The following is a 27,050-nucleotide window of genomic DNA, read 5'->3' on the forward strand; positions in this document are numbered from 1 at the left end:
AACCAATCCAAACCAATCCAAACCAATCCAAACCAATCCAAACCAATCCAAACCAATCCAAACCAATCCAAACCAATCCAACCAAACCAACCAAACCAATCCAAACCAATCCAAACCAATCCAAACCAATCCCAAACCAATCCAAACCAATCCAAACCAACCAACCAATCCAAACCAACCAAACCAATCCAAACCAACCAAACCAATCCAAACCAATCCAAACCAATCCCAAACCAATCCAAACCAATCCAAACCAATCCAAACCAATCCAAACCAATCCAAACCAATCCAAACCAATCCAAACCAACCAAACCAACCAAACCAATCCAAACCAATCCAAACCAATCCAAACCAACCAAACCAATCCAAACCAATCCAAACCAACCAAATCCAATCCAAAAACCAACCAAACCAACCCAAACCAACCAAACCAATCCAAACCAACCAAACCAACCAAACCAATCCAAGTCCAATCCAAACCAACCAAACCAACCAAACCAATCCAAACCAATCCAAACCAATCCAAACCAACCAAACCAACCAAACCAATCCAAACCAACCAAACCAATCCAAACCAACCAAACCAATCCAAACCAATCCAAACCAATCCAAACCAACCAAACCAATCCAAACCAATCCAAACCAATCCAAATCCAATCCAAACCAACCAAACCAATCCAAACCAATCCAAACCAATCCAAACCAATCCAAACCAATCCAAACCAATCCAAACCAATCCAAACCAATCCAAACCAACCAAACCAACCAAACCAATCCAAACCAATCCAAACCAATCCAAACCAATCCAAACCAATCCAAACCAACCAAACCAATCCAAACCAACCAAACCAACCAAACCAACCAAACCAATCCAAACCAATCCAAACCAATCCAAACCAATCCAAACCAATCCAAACCAATCCAAACCAATCCAAACCAATCCAAACCAATCCAAACCAACCAAACCAATCCAAACCAATCCAAACCAATCCAAACCAACCAAACCAACCAAACCAATCCAAACCAATCCAAACCAACCAAACCAATCCAAACCAATCCAAACCAATCCAAACCAATCCAAACCAATCCAAACCAATCCAAACCAATCCAAACCAATCCAAACCAATCCAAACCAATCCAAACCAATCCAAACCAACCAAACCAATCCAAACCAATCCAAACCAACCAAACCAATCCAAACCAATCCAAACCAATCCAAACCAATCCAAACCAACCAAACCAATCCAAACCAACCAAACCAATCCAAACCAACCAAACCAATCCAAACCAATCCAAACCAACCAAACCAATCCAAACCAATCCAAACCAATCCAAACCAACCAAACCAATCCAAACCAATCCAAACCAATCCAAACCAACCAAACCAATCCAAACCAATCCAAACCAATCCAAACCAATCCAAACCAAACCAACCAAACCAATCCAAACCAATCCAAACCAATCCAAACCAATCCAAACCAATCCAAATCCAACCAAACCAATCCAAACCAACCAAACCAACCAAACCAACCAAACCAATCCAAACCAACCAAACCAATCCAAACCAATCCAAACCAATCCAAACCAACCAAACCAATCCAAACCAATCCAAACCAATCCAAACCAACCAAATCCAATCCAAACCAACCAAACCAATCCAAACCAATCCAAACCAATCCAAACCAACCAAACCAATCCAAACCAATCCAAACCAATCCAAACCAACCAAACCAATCCAAACCAATCCAAACCAATCCAAACCAATCCCAAACCAACCAAACCAATCCAAACCAATCCAAACCAATCCAAACCAACCAAACCAATCCAAACCAATCCAAACCAACCAAACCAACCAAACCAATCCAAACCAATCCAAACCAACCAAACCAACCAAACCAACCAAACCAACCAACCAAACCAATCCAAACCAACCAAACCAACCAAACCAATCCAAACCAACCAAACCAATCCAAACCAATCCCAAACCAATCCAAACCAATCCAAACCAATCCAAACCAATCCAAACCAACCAAACCAATCCAAACCAACCAAACCAACCAAACCAACCAAACCAATCCAAACCAATCCAAACCAATCCAAACCAATCCAAACCAATCCAAACCAATCCAAACCAATCCCAAACCAATCCAAACCAACCAAACCAATCCAAACCAATCCAAACCAATCCCAAACCAATCCAAACCAATCCAAACCAACCAAACCAATCCAAACCAATCCAAACCAATCCAAACCAATCCAAACCAATCCAAACCAATCCAAACCAATCCAAACCAATCCAAACCAATCCAAACCAACCAAACCAATCCAAACCAATCCAAACCAATCCAAACCAATCCAAACCAATCCAAACCAATCCAAACCAACCAAACCAACCACCAATCCAAACCAATCCAAACCAATCCAAACCAATCCAAACCAACCAAACCAACCAAACCAATCCAAACCAACCAAACCAATCCAAACCAATCCAAACCAACCAAACCAATCCAAACCAACCAAACCAATCCAAACCAACCAAACCAATCCAAACCAATCCAAACCAATCCAAACCAATCCAAACCAATCCAAACCAATCCCAAACCAATCCAAACCAATCCAAACCAATCCAAACCAATCCAAACCAATCCAAACCAACCAAACCAATCCAAACCAATCCAAACCAATCCAAACCAATCCAAACCAACCAAACCAATCCAAACCAATCCAAACCAACCAAACCAATCCAAACCAATCCAAACCAATCCAAACCAAACCAAACCAAACCAAACCAATCCAAACCAAACCAACCAAACCAATCCAAACCAATCCAAACCAATCCAAACCAATCCAAACCAATCCAAACCAATCCAAACCAACCAAACCAACCAAACCAACCAAACCAATCCAAACCAATCCAAACCAATCCAAACCAATCCAAACCAACCAAACCAATCCAAACCAACCAACCAAACCAATCCAAACCAACCAAACCAACCAAACCAATCCAAACCAACCAAACCAATCCAAACCAACCAAACCAATCCAAACCAATCCAAACCAATCCAAACCAACCAAACCAATCCAAACCAACCAAACCAACCAAACCAATCCAAACCAATCCAAACCAATCCAAACCAACCAAACCAATCCAAACCAACCAAACCAATCCAAACCAACCAAACCAATCCAAACCAACCAAACCAATCCAAACCAATCCAAACCAATCCAAACCAATCCAAACCAACCAAACCAATCCAAACCAATCCAAACCAATCCAAACCAATCCAAACCAACCAAACCAAACCAATCCCAAACCAATCCAAACCAACCAAACCAATCCAAACCAATCCAAACCAAACCAACCAAACCAATCCAAACCAATCCAAACCAACCAAACCAATCCAAACCAAACCAACCAAACCAAACCAATCCAAACCAATCCAAACCAACCAAACCAACCAAACCAACCAAACCAATCCAAACCAACCAAACCAACCAAACCAATCCAAACCAATCCAAACCAATCCAAACCAATCCAAACCAATCCAAACCAACCAAACCAACCAAACCAACCAAACCAATCCAAACCAACCAAACCAATCCAAACCAACCAAACCAATCCAAACCAATCCAAACCAATCCAAACCAATCCAAACCAATCCAAACCAACCAACCAAACCAATCCAAACCAACCAATCCAACCAAACCAATCCAAACCAATCCAAACCAATCCAAACCAATCCAAACCAATCCAAACCAATCCAAACCAATCCAATCCAAACCAACCAAACCAATCCCAAACCAATCCAAACCAATCCAAACCAATCCAAACCAATCCAAACCAATCCAAACCAACCAAACCAATCCAACCAAACCAACCCAAACCAATCCAAGTCCAACCAAACCAATCCAAACCAATCCAAACCAACCAAACCAATCCAAACCAACCAAACCAATCCAAACCAATCCAAACCAATCCAAACCAACCAAACCAATCCAAGTCCAATCCAAACCAATCCAAACCAATCCAAACCAACCAAACCAATCCAAACCAACCAAACCAATCCAAACCAATCCAAACCAATCCAAGTCCAATCCAACCAATCCAAACCAATCCAAACCAACCAAACCAATCCAACCAATCCAAACCAACCAAATCCAATCCAACCAACCAACCAATCCAAATCCAATCCAAATCCAATCCAAATCCAATCCAAATCCAATCCAAATCCAATCCAAATCCAATCCAAATCCAATCCAAATCCAATCCAAATCCAATCCAAATCCAATCCAAATCCAATCCAAATCCATATAATCAAATAAAGATTTAAATCTCATGAAAATTAGCACTTAAGTTCAGAAAACTATTCAATGATATGAAAGTAATCACGAAACCCTCTTTTTCACTTCTTCATCAGGTTCAAAAAGAGATGGCCATCAACCGGTTCGCTGCAGATTTACCTCGTGAAAAATGGGACACCTGGGACCCTATGCTGATCTCCGAAGGGCTCTTCAGTGCGGCCAACATCTTCAGCTCGCTGAAGCTGGTGTACATTTTCTCGGTGAATCCTCATCTGGGTCCACTGCAGGTGTCGCTCTCGCGCATGGTGATGGACATCATGAAGTTCTTCTTCTTGTACGTGCTGGTGCTGTTCGCGTTCAGCAGTGGTCTCAATCAGTTGCTGTGGTACGTTGGGGATGTGGAATAATCGATTCGGTGTGAGGGGTGATTGATTGCCACTTGAATTGCAGGTATTATGCCGATTTGGAGAAAAAGCGATGCCCAGATGCTTCGGCATTTTCCAACATGACGTCAACTGATCCCAATGCATGCGTGGTGTGGAGGCGGTTTGCGAAGTACATCTAGTGAAAACTAACTGAATATTACATTTCAAACTAATTTGCGTGCTCTCATTATAGCTTATTCGAAACAATCCAAACCCTCTTCTGGGCTGTGTTTGGTTTGGTGGATCTGGAAAACTTCGAGTTGGATGGAATTAAAATATTCACTCGCTTCTGGGGTATGCTGATGTTCGGAACGTACTCGGTGATCAACATTGTGGTGCTCCTTAATCTGCTGATTGCCATGATGAATCATTCATATCAGCTTATATCGGTAAGCCGAACAAAGTGGAATGAATAAATTCACGCCAAAGACGGCCTTACTGTTGTGGTCCAATGCTTATCTGTAGAGTTGCAATCAATTGATGGAATTAAATTAAATAACTCGTCTGTAGACCAGTGAAGACATTCAACCTCCTTATCAAAGATCTCATACTACTTTTTTATTCGAATATTTCGCTTCTTAGGAACGTGCCGACGTGGAGTGGAAGTTTGCCCGATCAAAGCTGTGGATCAGCTACTTTGAGGAAGGGGGAACTTGTCCACCGCCATTCAACATCATTCCGACGCCTAAAACCATTTTTTACGTCTTCCAGTGGGTGAAACGGAAATTCTGCGGCCACTCGAAAGCCGTTAAGAAGGAGCACATGAAGACGATTCGAGTAAGTAACGTTTTGATTGCTCTCCGGAAACTGGAATCTGGGGGCGGACGTTCAGTGCACCGTTTGTTCCAAATGTTTGATATCACGAATTTTACCCACTTGTTCTTCATTGCTCTGTCTTCCTCAACTTCTATCTTTCGCTGTATTTGTCTTCTTTCTTCCTTTTTTGATTGGGAACTCTTTATGCGTGTGGAATCTCTCTCCTTTTCCGCTATTTGCTCTGCTCCTTTTCTCTGCTTTTGTTTCAGCGGAAGGTGAAACAAGCCAGCGAGCGAGACTTCCGGTATCAGAGCATAATGCGAAATCTGGTTCGCCGGTATGTAACCGTTGAGCAGCGAAAGGCGGAATCACAAGGCGTTACCGAAGATGATGTGAACGAGATCAAGCAAGATATTTCGGCCTTCCGTTGTGAACTAGTGGAAATTCTGAAAAACAGCGGAATGAATACAACCAGTGCGACTGGGTCAGGCAGTGGTGTCGGGGGGAAGAAGAACCGCCAGAAGGAACGTCGCCTCATGAAAGGATTCAACATAGCGCCTCCACCGGCACCTGAGTCTGGACAACATCTGACTCCCGTATCCGAGTTTATATCACAGCTTCCGGATCATCCTTCACATGAACTGTTTGCAGGAGTTTTCGGCCCAGGCCTTACACCAAAGAAAGCGCTGCATCAAGTCAATCCGATGCATCAATTTTCATCACAGTCACAAAGTTCCTTTGGCGAAAATAACAACCCAATGCACAAACTCTCCAAGCTCGCACCGAAGTTCCACTCTAAGAGGCCCAGCTCGCAGAAAAAACGATGGGGTAGTCAAATTCATTCGAACTACTTTTAAACTTTGACACACCATAATTGTCCCGTTTTAGGTACCCTCATCGAGGCGGCAAAGCACGGAAGCGTTTCCAAATTCATCGGACGATCTCGATCGGAGGATTCCGTGTGTAACCATGGGCCGAGGGGTGAATCAGCAAGCCACAGTAATAGCCCAGCGTCGGACGAGGCCATCACGGAGTCCCCGTCAGACTCGAATCCAAGCTTGGATCGACCGGAGGTGGAAGCATCGCCAGATCCATCCAAGCATCACCATCATCATCATCATAACCATGAAAATAACGGTAGCAATGATAAATCGCAGGGAGGAAAAACGAAGGACTCCTCACACCATCACTATCACCTGCATTTTGGTGCCCTGGCGGCACTGAAGCGGAAACGGAAAAAGTTTTCCAACAGCCGGAATAGCAGTCCAGTGCTGGAGCCCCCCTGTGATGCGGTTCCTGCAACCGCTCCGTTGAACAGATCTAGTAGTAAGGTATGTGGTGAGTTTCACATAGTCGTAGTTTCTTTATTTAAATGTTTGTCTGTATTGCTAGGTTAAAATGCTCTTTGAGATCAAGCAAGAATTTTAACCTGATCTTGCCTAAACACCCTGCTAGAAATGTGACAGTATGGCTCAAGATTAGTCATGTGTTTCTTGTAAGAATCTAAAAAAACTGAGCTGAAGGCTGTCGAGGCCGAAAGGGTCGTTTGGCCGAAAGGGTAATTTGGCCAAAAGGGTAATTTGGCCGAAAGGGTCATTTGGCCGAAAGGGTCTGTTGAAAACAGGACATTGGGCACCGATCTTTTAGCAGGGCAAATCAAATACATTTAATTATTTGCCGCATGCTACAAAGCTATATAAATTTTATTTAATTAAGGACAAGATATATGACATTAATTATTTACAACTAGGGTGTTTTTTCACATTAGATCTATAAACTAACGCACCCGTTCTGTCGCTTGTTTTCACTAACTTCGTTATGTGACTTGATTGACAGAACGAGACTTGATAAAACCCGAAATATATTTACAACACGGAAACAAAACAGGGGTTCTGCATAATACGTTCACACGTAACACACGTCATTTGGCCGAAAGGGTCATTTGGCTGAAAGGGTCGTTTGGCCGAAATGGTCAATTGGCCGAAAAGGGTCATTTGGCCGAATAGGTTATTTGAAAAGTGAGAAATTAGGAGTCAGAAGAGAGACGTTTCAATTCTCATTCCTCATTTCTCACTTCTCACTGTAAACATGAGGAGTGCGAAGTGAGTAGTGAAGCGTCTCTTTTCTCACTCCTAATTTATCACTTCACACTGTAAACAGCGAGAAGCGCGGAGTGAGTAGTGAAACGTCTCACTACTCATTTTGCGCTCCTCATATTTCACAGTGAGAAGTGAGAAAGGAGGAATGAGAATTGAAACCTCTCTTTTCTTACTCCCAATTTCTCACTTTTCAAATGACCTATTCGGCCAAATGACCTATTAGGCCAAATGTCTATTCGACCAAATTACCCTTTCGTCCTAATGACCATTTCGGCCAAACGACAATTTCGACCAAACGACCATCTCGGCCAACGACCATTTCGGCCAAACAACTCTTTCGGCCAAATGACCCTTTCGACCAAATTACCCTTTCGCTCAAACGACCCTTTCGGCCAAACGACCCTTTCTGCCAAACGACCTTTTCGGCCAAATAACTTTTTCGGCCAAATAACCTTTTCGGTCAAATGACGTTTTCAGCCAAATGCCTTTTCGGCCAAATAACCCTTCCGGAAAAATGACCCTTTCGACCAAACGAACATTCCGGCCAAACAACCCATTCGGCCAAATGGCCCAAGTCTGCGCAGGTACCATCTGAAGCATCCCTGACCTGCTAAGAACTGGGTCAAGCCAAAGTGCATCTCTTCATGAGGCTGTTAATCCGTTCACTAGGAACCATGTAGTGGGCTATTATTGCTGCCGTGATATTGATCCGGGTATTAACGGTGCCCATGAACAGTGATGCCAGATTGCCTCAACATCAATTCCGTAGATTCGCTCATAAATTTTAGATGTCGCTATTGGCGCTTTGATGTTGCATGAAGAAGAAGAAGCAGATAATCGCACAAATCTTCACGGGAAAGCATACGAAGAAGTTTTTAAAACTCTTCTCAAAAATTCTAAAAGCATACAGTAGAAGCAAAGTCCAACCTCGTACTGTTTACCGTTTTTAATTAAATTGCGATTGAGTTTTAAAAACCACAGACAAACATCGCACAATTACTTTACCACCACCTTACGTGCATGCTGCACGAAATGAAGTTTAGTACAACAATGTCAACAGAAGGCGCTAGTGTGAGATGTCAAATACAAAGATATACGATACGTGCGCCTCTGGTTTTGAAATTCGTCATCAGTTGGATTTGAAACGACCGTTGAGCACACGGTCGATAGAAATCTCATCAGTGTTACGTCGGCTTGTCTGTGTCCTAACTTTCATGAAAAACCAAACAGAAATAGATTCAAGGCATAGTGCCCTCTACACACATTTTCACATTTGCCGTAATGGCAGTTGCTATACATATTTTTGACAATCACTGTTTCCAACGCTGATACTACCTACATTTTATTTATTGAACTCTGTTGAAAATTTTAACATAGAATCAGTTTAATATTATGGACTTCTTATTTTTCACAATCCAAATTATTGAGCTTTAGCGCTGGCGGCGCCATAGTTGAGGTAATGTTGGTTCACCAACAATTTTGACGTGATGAGTTCATTCATAATTTGGCGCCAGCATAAGAACTATAACTAATTCAGTATAAAAGTGAAACAAAATCCTATTTTGACACTGAAATTAAGATTGCAACGAAGAATATTCTCAAAATATCAGGATTACAATCCATCCATTACCAAACTTCTATTTAATCCCAGAGTTCCTCCAGAAAACCCTTGAAAATAATCTTGAAATAATCATTCTGGTGTTATTTCGTAAATGTATCCAGAATTTCTTTGGAAAGTCTAAACATTTTTTTGTAAATACTTTACACAATTCTATGGGACAAATCTCCAGGAATTAATTCGGTAAGTCATCCAAAACATTCTTCAGGCATACCTCCATTTTTTTGGAACTCTATCAGAAATCCTCAAAATATACCATCAAAACCTATTCAAGGAATTCATTTTTAAATTCCAACAGGACTTCCTTTGGAAAATCCTTCGCAAATAAATTCAGAAACTTCTTCGGAACTTCCTAAATGAGTTGCTTTCGAATTCCACTAACTTCCCACAAATTCCTTCGTAAATTTCTATAGGACAACCTAAGTAAGTTCCGTAAAAAATTCTTCCGGAGATTTGTTCAGAAATTCTTCTAAGGATTATTAAGGGAACTCCTCCAAAAATTCCTTTAGTAATATTTTCAGAAATATCTACAGGAATTAATTCAGAAATTATTTTATTATTTTTTATGGAAATCGCTACTCTAGGCTATTCTAGGACAAAGCTCTAGAAGTATCCGAACGAGTTACAAAAGGTGTTTCCTAAGTTTTGTAGAAGAATGTTCGACATTCAAAAGTCTTAAGAAGAGTTTTCAGAGGGTTTCCTGTAGAAACTTTCGAAGAAACTTCTGGAGAAATTTACTTCGAACTTTTTCGAAGGTACTCCTTGAAAAATATGCAATTACAGGCGGACTCCTGGAGAAGCTCCCGAAAGTATTTTTGGAGGAATTTTCAAATGAATTATTGAAGGATTTTCCGAATTATAACTTGAGTGGATTTTCGAAAAGTATTCCCAAAGGAATTTCTGAGAGAATTGCTAAAGGAATTTCCGAATGAGTTTTTAAAATTATTCCTTAGGGAACTTCCGGATGAAACCCTGAAGAGTTTTTTGAAGGAATTTACATTGAACATCAAATGGGAATTTCCTCCAGGATTTATACAAATTGGTAAAAAATCAGAACAATTTTGGCGTAAGCAAACAAATTTGAGGAAAAAATATTCAGTTTAGTGGGTCGCGTGCACCATTGTGTCCCAGTTGAACTCTGCCAGTATAATTTTTTTAGCAATTGTATATATATAGTAAAATGTTTAATAAATGTTCGAGCTGTGTCAATTCCGTCAGGCAGTCAATTCCGTAGAAATTTCCGTAGATCTGGCATCGCCGCCCATGAATGCGTACCAATCCTCATTTTCCTTGACCACCAGTTTCATTATCATCATTTTCGCGAGTACGCATGCTGCCTCGTGAGATATGGTGCGGTATTTACTGATGATTCTCATGCACATTGGCTAATAGCCTATGTTCTCCAACTTTCGGACGCTGCAGTTCACGCCCAACGCTAAACGAGCAGTTCACTATTATCCTGGGTAGTACCGCTATCACCGCTTTGGGGCCCTCCTTAGCCGTGCGGTAAGATGCGCGGCTACAAAGCAAGACCATGCTGAGGGTGGCTGGGTTCGATTCCCGGTGCCGGTCTAGGCAATTTTCGGATTGGAAATTGTCTCGACTTCCCTGGGCATAAAAGTATCATCGTGTTAGCCTCATGATATACGAATGCAAAAATGGTAACTTGGCTTAGAAACCTCGCAGTTAATAACTGTGGAAGTGCTTAATGAACACTAAGCTGCGAGGCGGCAATGTCCCAGTGGGGGATGTAATGCCAATGAAGAAGAAGAAGTACCGCTATCACCGTCGACGTGTGCTTGCAGGCTTAATCTATATGGCTGCAGAAGTTCAGCTTGTTATCGAGCATCACCTCACTTGTTTGATAGTTATCTTTTAGATGATGTTGCAGCCGCCGTCTCTATTTCTACCACTCCCAACTACCATTTCTTTTTTAGCATTTGAAGGTGACCTTAGCAATGCCAACTACCGATTTAATGGCGTCTAGTGTTTCGTGTATTGCAGATCCTGGATTTCATTAATTTTCAGCAATCTTTTGTCATCCATTTCAGGATAATTGGATCCCAATTAGGCTTTCGTGAATATGACTATAGGAATTTAAAAATTTAACAGATCCCACTGTCAAACTTGTAGAGGGGGGGCTTTCTCACTTCTAATAAAACACAACCGTCGGTTGTCAAGTAGTACCTTCGAATGAATCTTTATTATACGCCTACTACATCTCTCCTTTCCTTTAATAGTCTTAAATTGTAACAATTTATATACTAATTAATTTTATTACATTTATATACCAAGTAATCATTCAAGTATTGGGGCTTCCTTGTTTCACGCATTTTCGAGCTTCTTACTGGTCTAGTAGATGGTTCCTCATGGGACTTGATTTCTACCTGGTGTGGTTCCTTCACCGGTGTCGTTTCCTGCTGTGTGACAAGTTCATCAAAAACTATTGCAGGTTGTTCAAGCTTGAAGAATGGGCTGCTACAGGTTAACCGTTTTGTATGATTCATATGCCTGTCGTATTCGATGTTGGTTTGTAGATTTTTCACGGTGAGGCGGGATCCATTCTTTTTCGTAACTAAGTAAGGCTGTGGATCAAAAGTAGGTGTTAGCTTGCTACGTTTCACAAAGTTCTTCACTACTACATGGTCTCCCACATCAATTTCTGAATGTTTCGCTCGTCGTCGATTGTCTCCATAGATTCTTCCCTTCTCCTTCCTTGCGTGGTCTGTTTCTCTGAGCTTTACGTATTTTTCTTCGGTATGTGTTGATGCTTGGGGTAGTTTATCCTTCAGGTTACGGCCGAACATTAATTTTGCTGGAGTTTCATTTGTAGTAGAGTGTGGTGTATTTCGGTAAGCCAACAAAAAATCAGTCAAATCGTTCTTCCAGTCTCGTCCTTATTATTATCGTCTTTATTTAAGAGGTTTTCAGCCCTTGGCTGGCTCACCTCTAACAGTCTCGTCCTTGGGCCACACTTATTTTGACTGATTTGAGGAGTGTTCGGTTATAGCGTTCGACCAATCCAATCCGACCGAGTGTTTGATTTCTATCCCAGATGCCTTGCAAAAGTTATTGAACTCGTCCGATCCGAATGGAGGGCCGTTGTCACATACAAGCTCATTGGGAAATCCAATTCGAGCAAAAATAGTACGTAATTTGAAAATAGTTGCTTTGGCAGTTATGGATGTCATTATTTCGATTTCAGGAAATCTGGAGAAATAATCAATGACAACTAAAAGATGTATACCATTAGAAACTTCTGTAAAATCCAAAGCTAGTTTTTGCCATGGACCTGCTGGTAGCGGTGTTCTAACCATCGGTTCAGTTGTTGGATTTGAGACCAGTAGACAGCCGTTACATGCTTTGACGAATTCATCCACCATTACATCGATGCGTACCCACCACACTTTTTCTCGTAGCCGCTTCTTCATCGCATCTACGCCCAGATGCGGTTCATGTGCTAGTCTTAGGACGCGATTCTGTAGAGTTCTTGGTATAACAATCTTTTTATTTTTCAATATTAGTTCTCCATCTGTAGAAAGATCACTTGCTATCAACTTGTACCTCAGTAATGTCTTTGGCCACCTTTTTCGAGGGTATGGTAGCCAACGGATAAGTTCTGATAACTCAATGTCGTTCCGTGTTGCTTCAATGATTTCTGATAGAGGAATAGCAACGGGACAAATGTCAGTTGATACTAAGCGAACAATTCGTTCGCTTTCTTCGTCGTAACTACCATGATGTTCTGGTGTTTCCTGACAGAGTCTTGAAAGTGAATCAGCAATGTTATATTTTCCTGGTCTGTAGATGACTTTGTAATCATACGACATCAAACGCAACCTCCATCTTTCGATTCTGGCGCAAGGTTTTGCTTTATCCCCAAAGATGGTTACTAATGGCTTATGATCAGTGATAAGCCAAAAAAAACTTTCCATAAAGATAGAAATGAAATTCTTCTGGGGCCCAAACCAAAGCTAATGCTTCTCTCTCCGTCTGGGCATATCGACGTTCAACTTCCGAGAGAGTTTTGGAGGCATAACTGATCGCTTTGAATTGACCATTTGTTCCTTTTTGATATAGCACTGCTCCTAGACCTATTGGACTAGCATCAACCATTAGAAAAGTATTCAGATCAGGGTCAAAATATGCCAGAGTTTCCACATTTGATAAACAATTTTTCAATTGCTCGAAAGAGTTTTGGTGGTTTGAAGTGCATTCAAATTTTTGGCCTTTTCTCGTTAATGCATTTAATGGGCTGCATAGTGTAGAAAGGTTTGGAATATGTCGACCAACAAATGTTATAAGACCCAAAAAACTTCGAACCCCTATTAATTCCATAGACAATGGACATTGAATGGTGTCGAGTCAAGTACGAGACACTGAAGACGGCCTTACTGTTGAGGTTGAAATACGTATCTGTCAAGATACAATTAAGTGGTGGAATTCAATGGGATTGTAAAAACTCGTCTTATGACAAGTGAAGACATTCCACTAAAAAGCTCAAAATAATTTTCTTATTGAATGGTGGTTTCAATGGTTGGGAGTCGATTTTAATCGAGGTTACGAATCTTTAGCATGATAATTAGGCTTATTTTTTGCGTTACATAATCAATGGATTTTTCTTGCGGTGCGGTTTTCGTTCAGTGAAGTCTCCGGAATGATGCTTTAAGCTATGTGGATTCTCTTTTCGCACGCGTTTAGAGGGAAGGTGCTGTAGCCAGTGTAATGAAGAGTTTAGTTTCTCATACTAGTTTTCATACAAACTTGAACCGGCTAGTGTTCAACCAGCTTTTGTTCAAATCGGTTTTTGGAGGACACTTGGAGCATGGGACGGAATCGAGTGAGTGTGGTGGAGCTGAATCGTTTTTTGAACCACCCTACTAATATTCTTTGTTTTTTTTTTTTATGAATACGACGCCAATACTACTACAGTATATGACAGTTTTTATTGTACCGATACTTTCAAACCTTTGTTTTGGTATTTAACCCACCTTTACCTTAAAGTTTCCCCTTCATTTATTTCAGGTTGCCTTAGCAACGCCTAATGTTTTTCACGTTTAGTTGAACGGACCGGAAGTTTTATGGGCCAAACACAATTGATACGTTTGCGTGCGTTTTGACAGTTTTCTCATGGGAAAACTGTCAAAACGCACGCAAACGTATCAATTGTGTTTGACCCATTACTTTCGTTTTGTTTGTTTTTTTTGTCGTTTGTTTGTTTTTTTTTTTGACAACGCGGACCGGATTGCTGAATATGAAATTTCCTACTTTTTCCAAAGGACCGAAATTTCTTCAGATCCTTTCGTTCTTTACTTGTCCAGCAACACGGACAGGATTAATGTACATGAAATTCCCTTCATTCCTTCGTGAGGAAAGGACCGAAATTCTCATGAATCCCTTCGTTTGCTTTCACCGAAACGGACCGGAAATTCCCTTCGTTTGAATCTATAGAGTTAACCGAAGTCACGCACTGGCATTTCTTTTACTCTGTTTTGATATTTTAGGCCAGAAATTTAGATTTTCTTCTAACGTTTTTTTTTTCATCTCAATGAACACAAAATTTCAAAAGATAATAAATTACCGTAGCCATGTTTCCAGTTCTCTACTCAAAGCTCTCGATTATTTTGGGTTCAGCTTCAACTTGGATTAGTTCTCCGAGGTCGTTTGAAAATCTTTGATAATTCTGTTTTCAAATTCAGCTTGATTGGTTCTCCGGGGTCGTCGCCAATTGTAGAGGGGGGGCTTGCTCACTTCTAATAAAACACAACCGTCGGTTGTCAAGTAGTACCTTCGAATGAATCTTTATTATACACCTACTACAAAACTTTGCTACATCCTAGGCATGCTTCAAAACGTTTAATGACCAGAAAGACGTCGTCAAGCTTAATATTATTATTCTTATTATTATTATTATTACTTTCTTTATTATAGAGATTTTTAGCCAAATGGTCGTCAAGCTCTTGGGCGTAATATTTAACGAAAGCCTTAATTTATAACTGTGTATGTTTTCCCTTTTCTTTAGATTCTGAAACGTGCTTCTAGTGTGCCGTCGTCCCGCAGCGGATGTGAAGAGGGCGTGGCCAGCAACGCCGGTGGTATCATCGTAGAGGGCGCTACGGAGGACCCCGCTGTACCGCTGAAAACGCCTCGACACGAACAAACTCAAAGTCAGCACAACTCGATGGAAAATCAACTCGATCCCCCGTTGACTCCTTCTACGACGGAGGAAAGTGTCGACAATGCATCGCATGTGAGAATCAACTCGACGGAACCACTGCTGAGGATACAGGGCCGAGCGGTCACCATCGATGAGCTAACGAGCTCTGGTGGACGATCTGGTGGTCCCAGCGGGTCGGTTCAGCGACATCAGCAGTCATCCTACAGGATTCCCGGGGTTACTCCGGTGCGAGGGCATTTCCAATCACAGGGATGGTTATAGGGGCTATTCAATGGTGGGGCTAGTTGTGTAAATAGTATTATCGGAAACGGAGCAGTATATTCCAGTGCAAGTATTATCTAGTCGTTTAACGGACGGGACTCGATTATGCCTAAACTGCCATCCCGAAAACCAGATTAATTCTTACCAATCGGATGTATACTTATCAAAAGCAAAATTCTAAACCAATCGGAGAGGTTCAGTTTTTGGCGATTATCCAACATTAGTAGTGTTATTGTTTTGGGTTCTCTAGTACGAAGGCCTAAGCACTTGATTGATCAAGAGGCTACTATTTTGATGTAATTACTATTGACGAGAACGAGTCTTCTCGATGAGCTCTTAACAAGATGGGAATTGGGCGCAAAACACTTAATTGAGTGAGTGAAGACTTCCTGCTGGCTCTTTCAGCTGGGAAAGAAAACAGAACTGGAAGCTACACTTCACTCACCAATATTGAAGTAGAAATACCTAACCTCATATACTTACCATTTGCACATAAGCGTATGACGATCCAACTAAAAGAAGGATCCTTAGATAAAATTAGATAATTGAACCACTTATTCAAATACTAGTCAAGTAAATAGCAAGGAGAGATTTTTTAACCGCAACAAACAAGTAAGGGACCACGTCTCTTATGTCGAATAACATTCAAAATGTAGTGATGATTAAAGTATAGCATTGATAAAATATCAAATGTCAACCATAAGAATACAATGTTAAACTTTTAACCACAGGGTGTTTCATGAAACAAAGGTCATACTTACAACAGAAGAGGAAAGTTTTGCGAAAGAAACTGGATCTGTTGTGGACACAGAAATAAAAGTCAACATTAACTATTATTTTATAGAAATGCACAAATTCACACAATATGCTAGTGCAAACAAAACTTAACTCACCATACACAACAAACCCTACTGTACAGATCACCATTACCACACACTCACATACAGAAGTTTATACGGAAATTAGAGAGAAACATTCACATACACATAAAACAAATACAAGGAATTTTCCTTGACTAACGATGCGAAGAAATCAATGGAGGCCTTATTACTAAAAAGATATAATTAAAACTTAAAACAACAACTACAACTAGATCACTTTTGAGTGGTGTGACAAATCACACCAATAAATAAAAAAGTATTGAATGTATCATTTCAACTGAATCATACAAAGTTGAACAATTAGATTTCTTGAAATAAATTTATATGGACTCGCGCGAAATCTAATTAACTCGACGGATGTTTCGAACGGAATCAACTCTCGTTCCTCATAATCAAGTTGGTGGATAAACTAGTTAATTATAATAAACCATTTAGTCAGGTTTGGAAAACTATAGAACAGCAACTCACAAATGAAGAACAGTAGTGAAGTTATGCAATTAATAATCAACCCTACAAATATAGAATATTAAATGAGTACGCTAAAAATGACACTATCGAAAGTAAATATTTATACCTAGCTAAGCAAGAAAGTTAAACAAAACAATGGAGTAAACTGGAATCAACTAGTCAGTAGAGAGACGTACACTCAGTATATTATATATAAAAATAGTAGTTATCATCGTATATTCCAGTCATTGGTTACACTGCATTATTTAAAACTATAACCGGTGGTTGTACGAATGGAAGGAAAATGCCACGGAATTAGGAAACCAAAAAAGATTGTTTATAGGAAATTGAAATGAAAAATAGGCGAACTATTGTATTTTCCATTGTGTTCGGAGAAAGAAAGCCATGCACGATCATAAAAACTAAGCACTTAGGGGCCGTATACTAAATCCTCAATGGCTTACCTGTGAAGAGGGTCTGATAAATTTGTTTCGCTCCATAGGCAGTTCAGCTCATCTCCTGGAAAGCATCCTTATTCTAGACGACTCGCGGCCGTGTTTCTTCCATTTGAAAATCGCACATTTGCATACAACCTTGGGGAAGGCCCCTACCCGCTCATCACAGTCGAACCAATCCAGTCTGCGATCATCAGCCATATTGGGCCTGTGTTGGAGGCAGGTGAAAAACCCGTCCAGCAGCCATTCTCAGGCAATTACAACCTCAATGCGAACAGATCTCTTTTTGCTATACTTACTGTCTGTTTCCAGACGTCCTGCTGCTTCACAATCCAAGCACCACGGCCGATGGGCCCCATGTTAGCCGTGCGTACATGAGATGGGTAAAAAACAATAAAAGTATTTTGAAAATTAGTCAATGGGCTACCGAATTCTTTAAATCTAACTTCGGTATTCGTAGTGTTAAAGTTTCTGTAATACCATGCGCCTCCATATTCATCAAATCATTTTAACATTGACAGGAGCATGTACCATATTTGAAACGGACTGGCTGACCTTTGGTTACGCGTGTAGACTCAAAGGCCTTAACTCCAGGGATTTCTTGGATGGCCGAGAACATATTGTGAACGCATTCTAACATTTCGAACAAATCGGTTGAAAAACAAAAAAATGGCAGCCTTTCAAAGTAGCCTGGGGTCATATTGACCCCAGAGCACAGACAAAAGGGTAATAGTACCTTTATTATGCGAATCAGCGTAATTATGTCTTCTAGACATTTTATCAGTAAGTTGATCCACTTCTTTAGAAGCACATTTTAGTGAGGTTTGTCAGAAACAATTAGATTTCTGCCAATAGTAATTATGTTCTATGAGCAGAGTTATTCGAAAACTATTGAACTGTAATTCTTATGTTAGTTTTGATTTTGATTTGGGAAATGAGACACATAAATATGAAATGCTGTAAAATATATGCACTTAATTGGATTGCGGTTTTTCATGAAAAGCCGATGCGATGAAGAATCATTTTAATTCACGATGATTTCGAGTTTCTAAAAAAGTGAAGGATGAAATAATGTTTGCCTTTTCCCTCATGCACATGTCCTCCTGGTTTGCCCTTGTAACATACACACATATTTGATTCCTACAAATTACTCCAACAATACAAAAGGGTAATATCCCATATATTCGTAGATTCACTAATTTAAGGAAATTACTAGCATTCGTAGATTTCTTATACGGATCCACAAATCCGCCGAGAGCTTTGATTTCCACAGATTTGGCATCGCCACTAGGCTGCATGTTATCGAACTGAAGGCCATCTGGTGTAGGGAGGTGTTATCATGACATAATTTTATGACAAGTTTAGAACGGTCAAGAAATAACCAAGGAGAATTATTGTCGGCGTAGCACCAACTTAGAATTCGGAAGTCGGGACTTCCGAACCGAACTTTCTTCCGAAGTTTTATCTGTCAAACTAGTTGATGTGTTGGTTAGCGCATCTTTAGGCGAATCTAGCGCACTACATCCGAAGATGGGAAAGTTGCCTATATCTGGAGAAAATTCCAACTTCGGTATAAAAAGCGGTATAAATTTGTTCCGGATAGACAATATTGAGGTTATTACAAAAGCCATTGAGCTATTTATCGCAGATTTTTTGTTTTTTTTTTCTGTGATTGAAAAAAATACATCAATTACGATCAAATAGACTATTCATTAGTGGAATTAAATTATTTCTGAGGTTTTTTGATAGAAGCACCGTTACTTTATTACAAACTATTTGAAATTGAAATATTAAAAAAAAAATTATTTAATTATTATTTAATTTCCTATTTTCATGTGACTACAGTCCCATCCCGATTTTGGCAACACCCGTTTTTGGCAACATTTTCTTCCCGATTTTGGCAACAACCTCGAATTTTTTTTTTTATTACTTTTTAGAGCTAAAACCTTTTTATTAATATCTAATAGGATAAACAAAACCAAAAGTGAATGTCATTAGGGTTTATATGCGTATTATGGGCTCTGTACGAATAGTGGGCACTTCCACTGAATTAATGAACCACCACTCGTATTACCGCTCATTGCAAACAATGTCTATTGAAACTTTTCTGCTCTTTTTATTCACGTTTTCCATGTCCTATTCACACTATTCCATTCCCTATTCACACTACCCTAATCTAACCAGCCCACCGTAGAATGTCGTATTTTTTGGCATCTCACTGATTTTGTCGTCGATAAGCTGACTCACACCGTTGTGCATAGTACAACATCTATTAAGTGAAGGCTGCTGTTTTCATCACAATGCAACCGATACTGCATGAGTGATCCAGGAACAAGCAATCCCAGTAGGTTTAATTGCTAGTGATGGGCACATTCGATTTTCTAAATGCGCTATGGATGTAGCATAGATTGCAATAGATCAATGCTCACAATGCTCACTCATACTTCCAATTTCTGCTCTCGAGTGTTCTGTTTGTGATGGCGAAGTATCAGAAGTGGCTCCTGTGAAGTTCCCATTAGATCGCTGGTGTAATTCTAGCTGCTTCGATAGGCGAGTGATGCGTCGCATGTGGTTTTATTAATATTTATTCAGCCTAAGGCCGGAGTGGCCTCTACGGTACATAACAGTCGTCTCCGTCCACTGCTGTACGTTACAAGTCAAGCAGTCTACGGAGAGTCCGTAATCGTCTTCCATCTGATCGACCAATCTTGATCGCTGCACACCTCGCCTTCTTGTGCCTGTCGGATCGTTATAGAGAACCATTTTTACTCCAAGTGCGCGTTGGTCCTCCACAAGCATGGTCCAGATCTCGTACTTACGCTTTCCTGCCACGTTGCATCTCCAAATTAGTCTGTTGATATCGTTATCGGAGGTCAAGTGAGCCCAAGTACATGAATTCTTCAACCACCTTGATTTTGTCGAATAGCCGTTGTCTTCTCTTGAGCCTACTTCGTCTTCTTCTTCTTCTTATTGGCATTACATCCCCACACTGGGACAGAGCCGCCTCGCAGCTTAGTGTTCATTAAGCACTTCCACAGTTATTAACTGCAAGGTTTCTAAGCCAGGTTACCATTTTTGCATTCGTATATCATGAGGCTAGCACGATGATACTTTTATGCCCAGGGAAGTCGAGACCTTTTCCAATCCGAAAATTGCCTAGACCGGCACCGGGAATCGAACCCAGCCACCCTCAGCATGGTCTTGCTTTGAAGCCGCGAGTCTTACCGCACGGCTAAGGAGGGCCCCTTCACTTCGTTTTCAACGTATTAATCACTAGTCCGATCTGTTTTGCTTCCTCTTCAGTCTGATGTAGGATTCTTCCAACTTTTCAAAGTTATAATAATGAAAATAGTGCATGGAGAACTGGAGTGCGATGACCTGCAGCGAGCACCAGTAGGTTGACTGCTATCGAGTGTCAGAGGTGGCATGCCGCAAATGGTCCTCCAGCTTCCACTTGGCCACACTATCACTCGTAGTGCACATAGTACTCATGGATCAATCATTGCCGCCTGAAATATTCCTGGGTTGAGTGCTAGGAGATTGACTAGTGCAAAGAGATTTGGTTTTAGTGAGTCGAGTGTAGTTAAGGTGATTATAGAATGAAGCCCGTGGTGAATTTCAAATTCACCACACGTTTATCTACATACATTTCCAAAAGCCCAAATCTGGCGTAATAGTTTTCGAACAGTGCCGAAACTCAAATTATGATTGTTCAGCATAACTAAGCAAACGTTCTACCATTATTTCAGCTTCATACGCGTTATGGTTCTTTCATCTCGTGTTTTTGAAACAAATATTGGAAAAGCACGTGGTTTACAAAATGGCCGATTTCTGGCTTCATTCTATAATCACCTTAACCCATACTCGCACTACGCTTGACCAATGTTCAGAATGCAGATTTCCGTTACCATTTAAAAAAAAGGAACGTCTTATGCCTTGCGTTCTATTTCCCATAATGTCAGCAAAAATTGTGCACAGAACTTTACTCTCAATCACACCGACCACAAGAAAGTTTGCCTCTATCAAAATCCATTATATAAGAATCCGAAATTTGTAGCACATTTAGTGTGCACTTTATTCGTGTGAATGTGCAATCGAAAACAAAATATCAATAATTTCTGAGCTGTTTAGGTCGTGTGAAAGTAATGAAACAAGTTTTTGTTGGTACAACCAAAGCATAACGCTTAAAAGACGCATTTTTAACTCTCATACAACAAATTGTGTTACTTGGGGCCATTCTGTTGTATGAACTACACTGGATTTTGTTTTTACGCGAATTACATTTTCTCAATTTTCCACTCATCCTAAATGTTTAACGTATATCAATTATCATGTGATTTTTCTTTGATTTATTCTGGATTTTTTGAAACATGTTACGAACAGTTTGGTGGCAAATTAAAGTCACACGATCAAAAATACGAGCGAAAAAAAATCGTGTAAAAACAAAATCCTGTGTACTTAAATAATACCTCATTTTCAACATCAAATCAGAAGTAAAATCAGAAGCATTATTTTCCACACATGAGCTTTACATAGAGGACATTGTTAGGGTAAAATGCCCAATAGTGGACCCCCTAGTAGCAAAATTTGGCTCTTCCTGACATAAGGAGTGGAAATTTTCAAAATAATGATGTTGCGTGATATCTAATATCAAGCTCTGCATCTGCTCTTCACGATACATACATAAAGAGTCTCTCATTTGGACTTACGACGTTTTCAAAAATCACGCGAGAAATACTCGACTTTATTTTTTGAAATTAACATTGTAAAGTTGGACTAAATTTGCCCTATAGTAGACCCCCTGGGGGTCCATAATAGGAAATTGCTTCCCTATAGTCGACACTTCATTTGATTTTCATGTTTCGTTTCGGAACGTTCTTCTTCCCTATTATAAACCCCCAAGATATTCCTATAATGGACACTCTCGTGTTTATTTTTTATAGAATTGTAAAAAATCAACTAATTTTACTTTCCATAGCATTTTCAATGCATGTCAAATTACAGGACTGTAAGGTAGGTTCTCCCGATGGAATTACATAGCAAAATGTTTCCATTGTGCTGTAATAATGAAAAAATGTCTGGAGGGTCCACTATTGGTTGGGGGTCCACTATTGGGTACTTTACCCTATCTAGTGAAAATAAAAACAAAGGCAATGGAATGACAATAAATATAATCCATAATATGAGATTGAAACAGTTTTATTGTTACTTTTATGATGGTCACGACAACCTCTTATAGAGTATCAATAAATTCAATACAATGTTTTATTGCAGTTTTATTACTACTCTTAATGCGGTTTTGAAAACTTCTGCTAGATTGGTCCATTAGGCCGGAAAGTTATCTTAATGTTTTGTTAAGAAAATTATTTTGAGCTTTTTAGTGGAATGTCTTCACTTGTCATAAGACGAGTTTGTACAATCTCATTTAATTCTACCACTTATTTGTACCTTGATTAATACGTATTTCGACCTCAACAGTAAGGTCGTCTTCAGTGTCTCGTAAGTCAAGTCAAGTACGAGACACTGAAGACGACCTTACTGTTGAGGTCGAAATACGTATCTGTCAAGGTACAATTAAGTGGTGGAATTAAATGGGATTGTACAAACTCGTCTTATGACAAGCATCTTAATGATGTTATGAAGAGGTTTTGACAGAGTTATTAGTTTTATCAGCAACTGGTCATCAAAACGTCTTATAGAGCATGATAAATCTTAAAATGCTACTTGGGGAATACACCACTAGGTGTTCCAATCGAACGAATGGTCGCAAATTTTGGTGTTTTTTGTGGATAAATTTCATTTAAGATAAACATATTAACAATATACAGTGTTTTTTGTTAAATATCTTGACTGTGCATATGCACAGCACATGTTTCGAAATGGACAAATTGATATGAAATTTGCGAAAAAGAAAAAATCCACGTGTCTTGGAGGGACTCGAACCCTCAACCTCCTACTCTCTAGATAGGCGTGATAACCCCTACACAACAAGACCAGTTAAAGGTCACGTTTGCGGAAAAGCCATCAGAATCCACCAGAATATCAGTGTGGAAGCCAGTGGAGATATATCAGCTTCCACACTGATATTCTTCCCTCCTCCTTCATACGGGAGCTTGGCAGAAGGAAGGTCGTGCGATATGTGCCATCACAAATATTTCCCTCCGCTCGCTTTCAAATCGACTTCTATAAAAAACATTCTTCATGCCTGCCGTATCCTAACGGAACTATCAATTCTATACTTTCGCATCTAATTCTATCATGAAACATGTACGTCTAAGTTTGGAAGATGATATTAGCATTTCCATATCATTTTAAAATACAATTGTCTTTTTGCCCAAACACCCGTGAGAAACTGTTGTTTTATGCCATTCCGCACATTAACGCGAACGAATCGCTGAGCAGTCAGACAGCATCGTGCTGTGCGGTTCTTTTCTCTCTTTGCGGAAGGATGTTTTTAATACTACCCGAAGCTATTTTAATTTCAACAGTGCTTCTCAGCGCTATTTGTACCCACTGATCCCGTTACGATCTTTGCAAGGACCCGTGCCTTCATTTTACGTTGGACCCGTTTGCGGAAGTAAAATTCCGACAAGTGGTGGTAATCCTGCAGGGACACCGTTCTGGGAAAAAACCTCTTAGAAGGTCACGTCTCCACGCTCAGCAAAAAATGACCAAATAGAATCTACCTCTAGCCCAGGTGATTCGATTCATGCGAAAAAGCAAAGGAATCTGCCAATTGTGGTATCTGTTGCCGAGTTTTCTGGCTTTAGGAATGAGATTTTGAATAACCTTCAGGGGATCAAGGTTTCATTTCAGATTGTCAGGAAGGGTGACTGCCGCGATTTGCCGGGATCCTTTGACGATCGCAAACGTCTTCTTCTGTATTTAACTGAGAAGCGCCATAAAATCTTCACATACGACGACAAAACTGAGCGATTGTTCAAAGTCGTCTTGAAAGGTCTCCCCAGTGATGATAAATCACTGGATGAAATTAAAAATGAAAATACTCAATTACTTGGATTTTCACCAGTCGAAGTAATCAAGATGAAAAAGAAATCTCGCTCTGGTACTTCCCAGAGGGGTATTTCTCAAGAATGTTATTTAGTTCACTTTAACAAAAGTGAACTAAATAATATAAATAGTTTGGAGAAGGCCTGTATTATGCCTCATATCCGAGTTGCTCTTCTTGATATAGAGAAAGCATTTGATAGTGTTTGGGCATGAAGGTATGATTGTAAAGTTGATGAATTTTAATTTTCCTCTGTACATTATTAAACTGATCCAAGCTTATTTATCAGATCGCTCACTGCAGGTAAACTATCAGAATTCTAAATCTGATAGATTACCTGTAAGGGCTGGTGTCCCCCAAGGCAGCATACTGGGGCCCATATTGTATAACATTTTTACTTCTGACTTACCTGATTTACCACCAGGGTGTCAAAAATCTTTGTTTGCAGATGACACGGGCCTTTCAGCCAAAGGGCGAAGCCTTCGTGTCATTTGTAGTAGAGTGCAAAAAAGTTTGGATATTTTCTCCACTTACTTGCGAAAATGGAAAATTTCCCCGAATGCTTCCACAACTCAGCTTATAATTTTCCCACATAACCCGAGAGCATCTTATTTGAAACCTTCTAGCAGACATATTGTCACTATAAATAGGGTTTCAATTAATTGGTCTAGCGAAGCTAAATATTTAGGACTGCACATTGAATGCCTTCTAAATGCAACAAATTTATTAAGTGTCTATATCCACTTATAAACAGAAAATCAAAACTTTGTCTTAAGAACAAACTTTTGATTTACAAACAAATTTTTAGACCAGCCATGTTGTATGCTGTGCCAATATGGACTAGTTGCTGCAATACCAGAAAGAAGGCACTTCAGAGGATTCAAAATAAAATTTTGAAAATGATTCTGAAGTTGCCTCCGTGGCATAGTACCAATGAACTTCATAGAATTTCTAATATTGAGACATTGCAACAAATGTCCAACAAAATAATTCCCAATTTTAGACAAAAATCGCTACAATCTTCTATTGCAACGATTAGCTCCTTGTACCCTTATTATAAATTAGGTTAAGTTTAGTTTAAGTTTAAAACATTGTAATTCCTACATGGTTCAATTTAACCAGAAAAAAAATCCTAACTGCCAGAGGCAATTGAAATGTATTAATAATAACTAAAAATGTAACATAGCAAATAAGGATGATAGTGTTAAGAAAACACGGAACACCTAGTCTAAGAGATGAATGCATGCATTAGATAATTAGCAAATAAAATTATGTAGTAAAAACAAAGAGTTGAGCAGAATTGACACATTTTCGTACGTCAAAACTTTGCCCAGCACAAGACGCGCTTAGCTTCACGAACACTTTGCGCGGTTTCTTTTCCCAATTGCTGTTATATTACCTAGCAAGTGGTCAAAAACATGGGTGGTATTGCGCATCTTGACTCGAAACGAGCAAACCATGCAAACTATCATACGAAAGAGCTGTCGAAAGGAAATGCGCAATGAAACCCCAGGCAAAACAAATGTTTGCGAGCGTTTTGCATTTCCTCTACTTCTGTTTTTGAGAGAAACCATTTAACTACCTTCTACTTCCTACTACTCGTCAATTGCTCTAGATAACATAGGGCTGGCATAAGAATTTTGATATCCGTGTGTAATTGTATAAAAACGAGCACATATGTACAATAGCTCTCTTTCCCTGTTTGGACGTCATCTAATAAAGATTATAATGATCGTGTGGAGAAGCTTGGTGATCCACCACCAATTTGACACTACGCTTTGACTAAGTAAAATTGTATTGCCGTTTTTGTTTCATAAAAATTGAGTAAAAATTCCGTGGAAAAAGAGACGGTAATAAAAGTTTATTCATTCACTGAGTAGATAAAAGTTAGCTCATAGGCTCAAAGATTTCCAACACTGATGAAAAGCAATTATGATCTCTTTGGGGAATTGTGATGATCTGTTCGAACCGTTATAAAAATGATATATAACTTGTCTTAGTCATTTTTATAAACTCACAGGCTGACGAAAAATTTGATTTGTTCTTGATCCATTTCAAGTAATGATGTGAATCAATTAAAATCAAGGAAGGTTAGAAACATTGAAACATAATATCAGATTATCAAACATTCTCGAATTTCACAAAGAATTACTTTTGCGACGAAGATCAATCTTCTCTATCAGAGTATTGTCAATACGTTACGGTCGTTGAAGTGCAGCTTATCTATATAGTAAAGGAAACCATATTCTGTCTATGATCGCATATCAGTCCCATGTAACATCAATTGACCTAAAACGACCGCCGATGTGTCCCATAATATATAATGAAAATAAAGATTCATCAGCAGTCATTTTCAATGTGGGCTTTTTTTAACCTTTTTTTTATCAGATATTTCGACAAGCATTACCATTATTTACCACTTACATTGGATAATACTATGGTAAATACGTTCATTATAGAGCTTTGAAGCGACAAAAAAAAGATGGGACTGATATGCGATCGCAGGAAGTAATTTCATTCAACATTTCGCTCTCGCCATTCGAATGAACGCTCTCTGTTTTTGAATCGAACCATTCCTTTGTGCGCACAGCAGTGGGTGTCCGTGTCGGTCAGTCAGTA

The 27,050-nt window shown here is 39.7% G+C and overlaps 1 protein-coding gene across 1 annotated transcript in view; it reads left to right on the forward strand.

Annotated features, from left to right (window-relative positions):
• Window positions 1–17,343, forward strand: part of LOC134213770 (transient receptor potential-gamma protein) — a 395,710-nt gene extending 378,367 nt beyond the window's left edge. The window contains exons 16-22 of the mRNA XM_062693089.1: window positions 4,419–4,687; window positions 4,753–4,857; window positions 4,921–5,116; window positions 5,310–5,504; window positions 5,753–6,311; window positions 6,372–6,814; window positions 15,223–17,343. Of these exons, the coding sequence (XP_062549073.1) occupies window positions 4,419–4,687; window positions 4,753–4,857; window positions 4,921–5,116; window positions 5,310–5,504; window positions 5,753–6,311; window positions 6,372–6,814; window positions 15,223–15,639 (2,184 nt within the window). The 3' untranslated portion in view covers window positions 15,640–17,343. The remainder of the gene's footprint in view (window positions 1–4,418; window positions 4,688–4,752; window positions 4,858–4,920; window positions 5,117–5,309; window positions 5,505–5,752; window positions 6,312–6,371; window positions 6,815–15,222) is intronic.
• Window positions 17,344–27,050: the final 9,707 nt, after the last annotated feature.

The sequence above is a fragment of the Armigeres subalbatus genome, chromosome 2 (assembly GCF_024139115.2).
Source record: "Armigeres subalbatus isolate Guangzhou_Male chromosome 2, GZ_Asu_2, whole genome shotgun sequence".
Lineage (NCBI taxonomy): Eukaryota > Metazoa > Arthropoda > Insecta > Diptera > Culicidae > Armigeres > Armigeres subalbatus.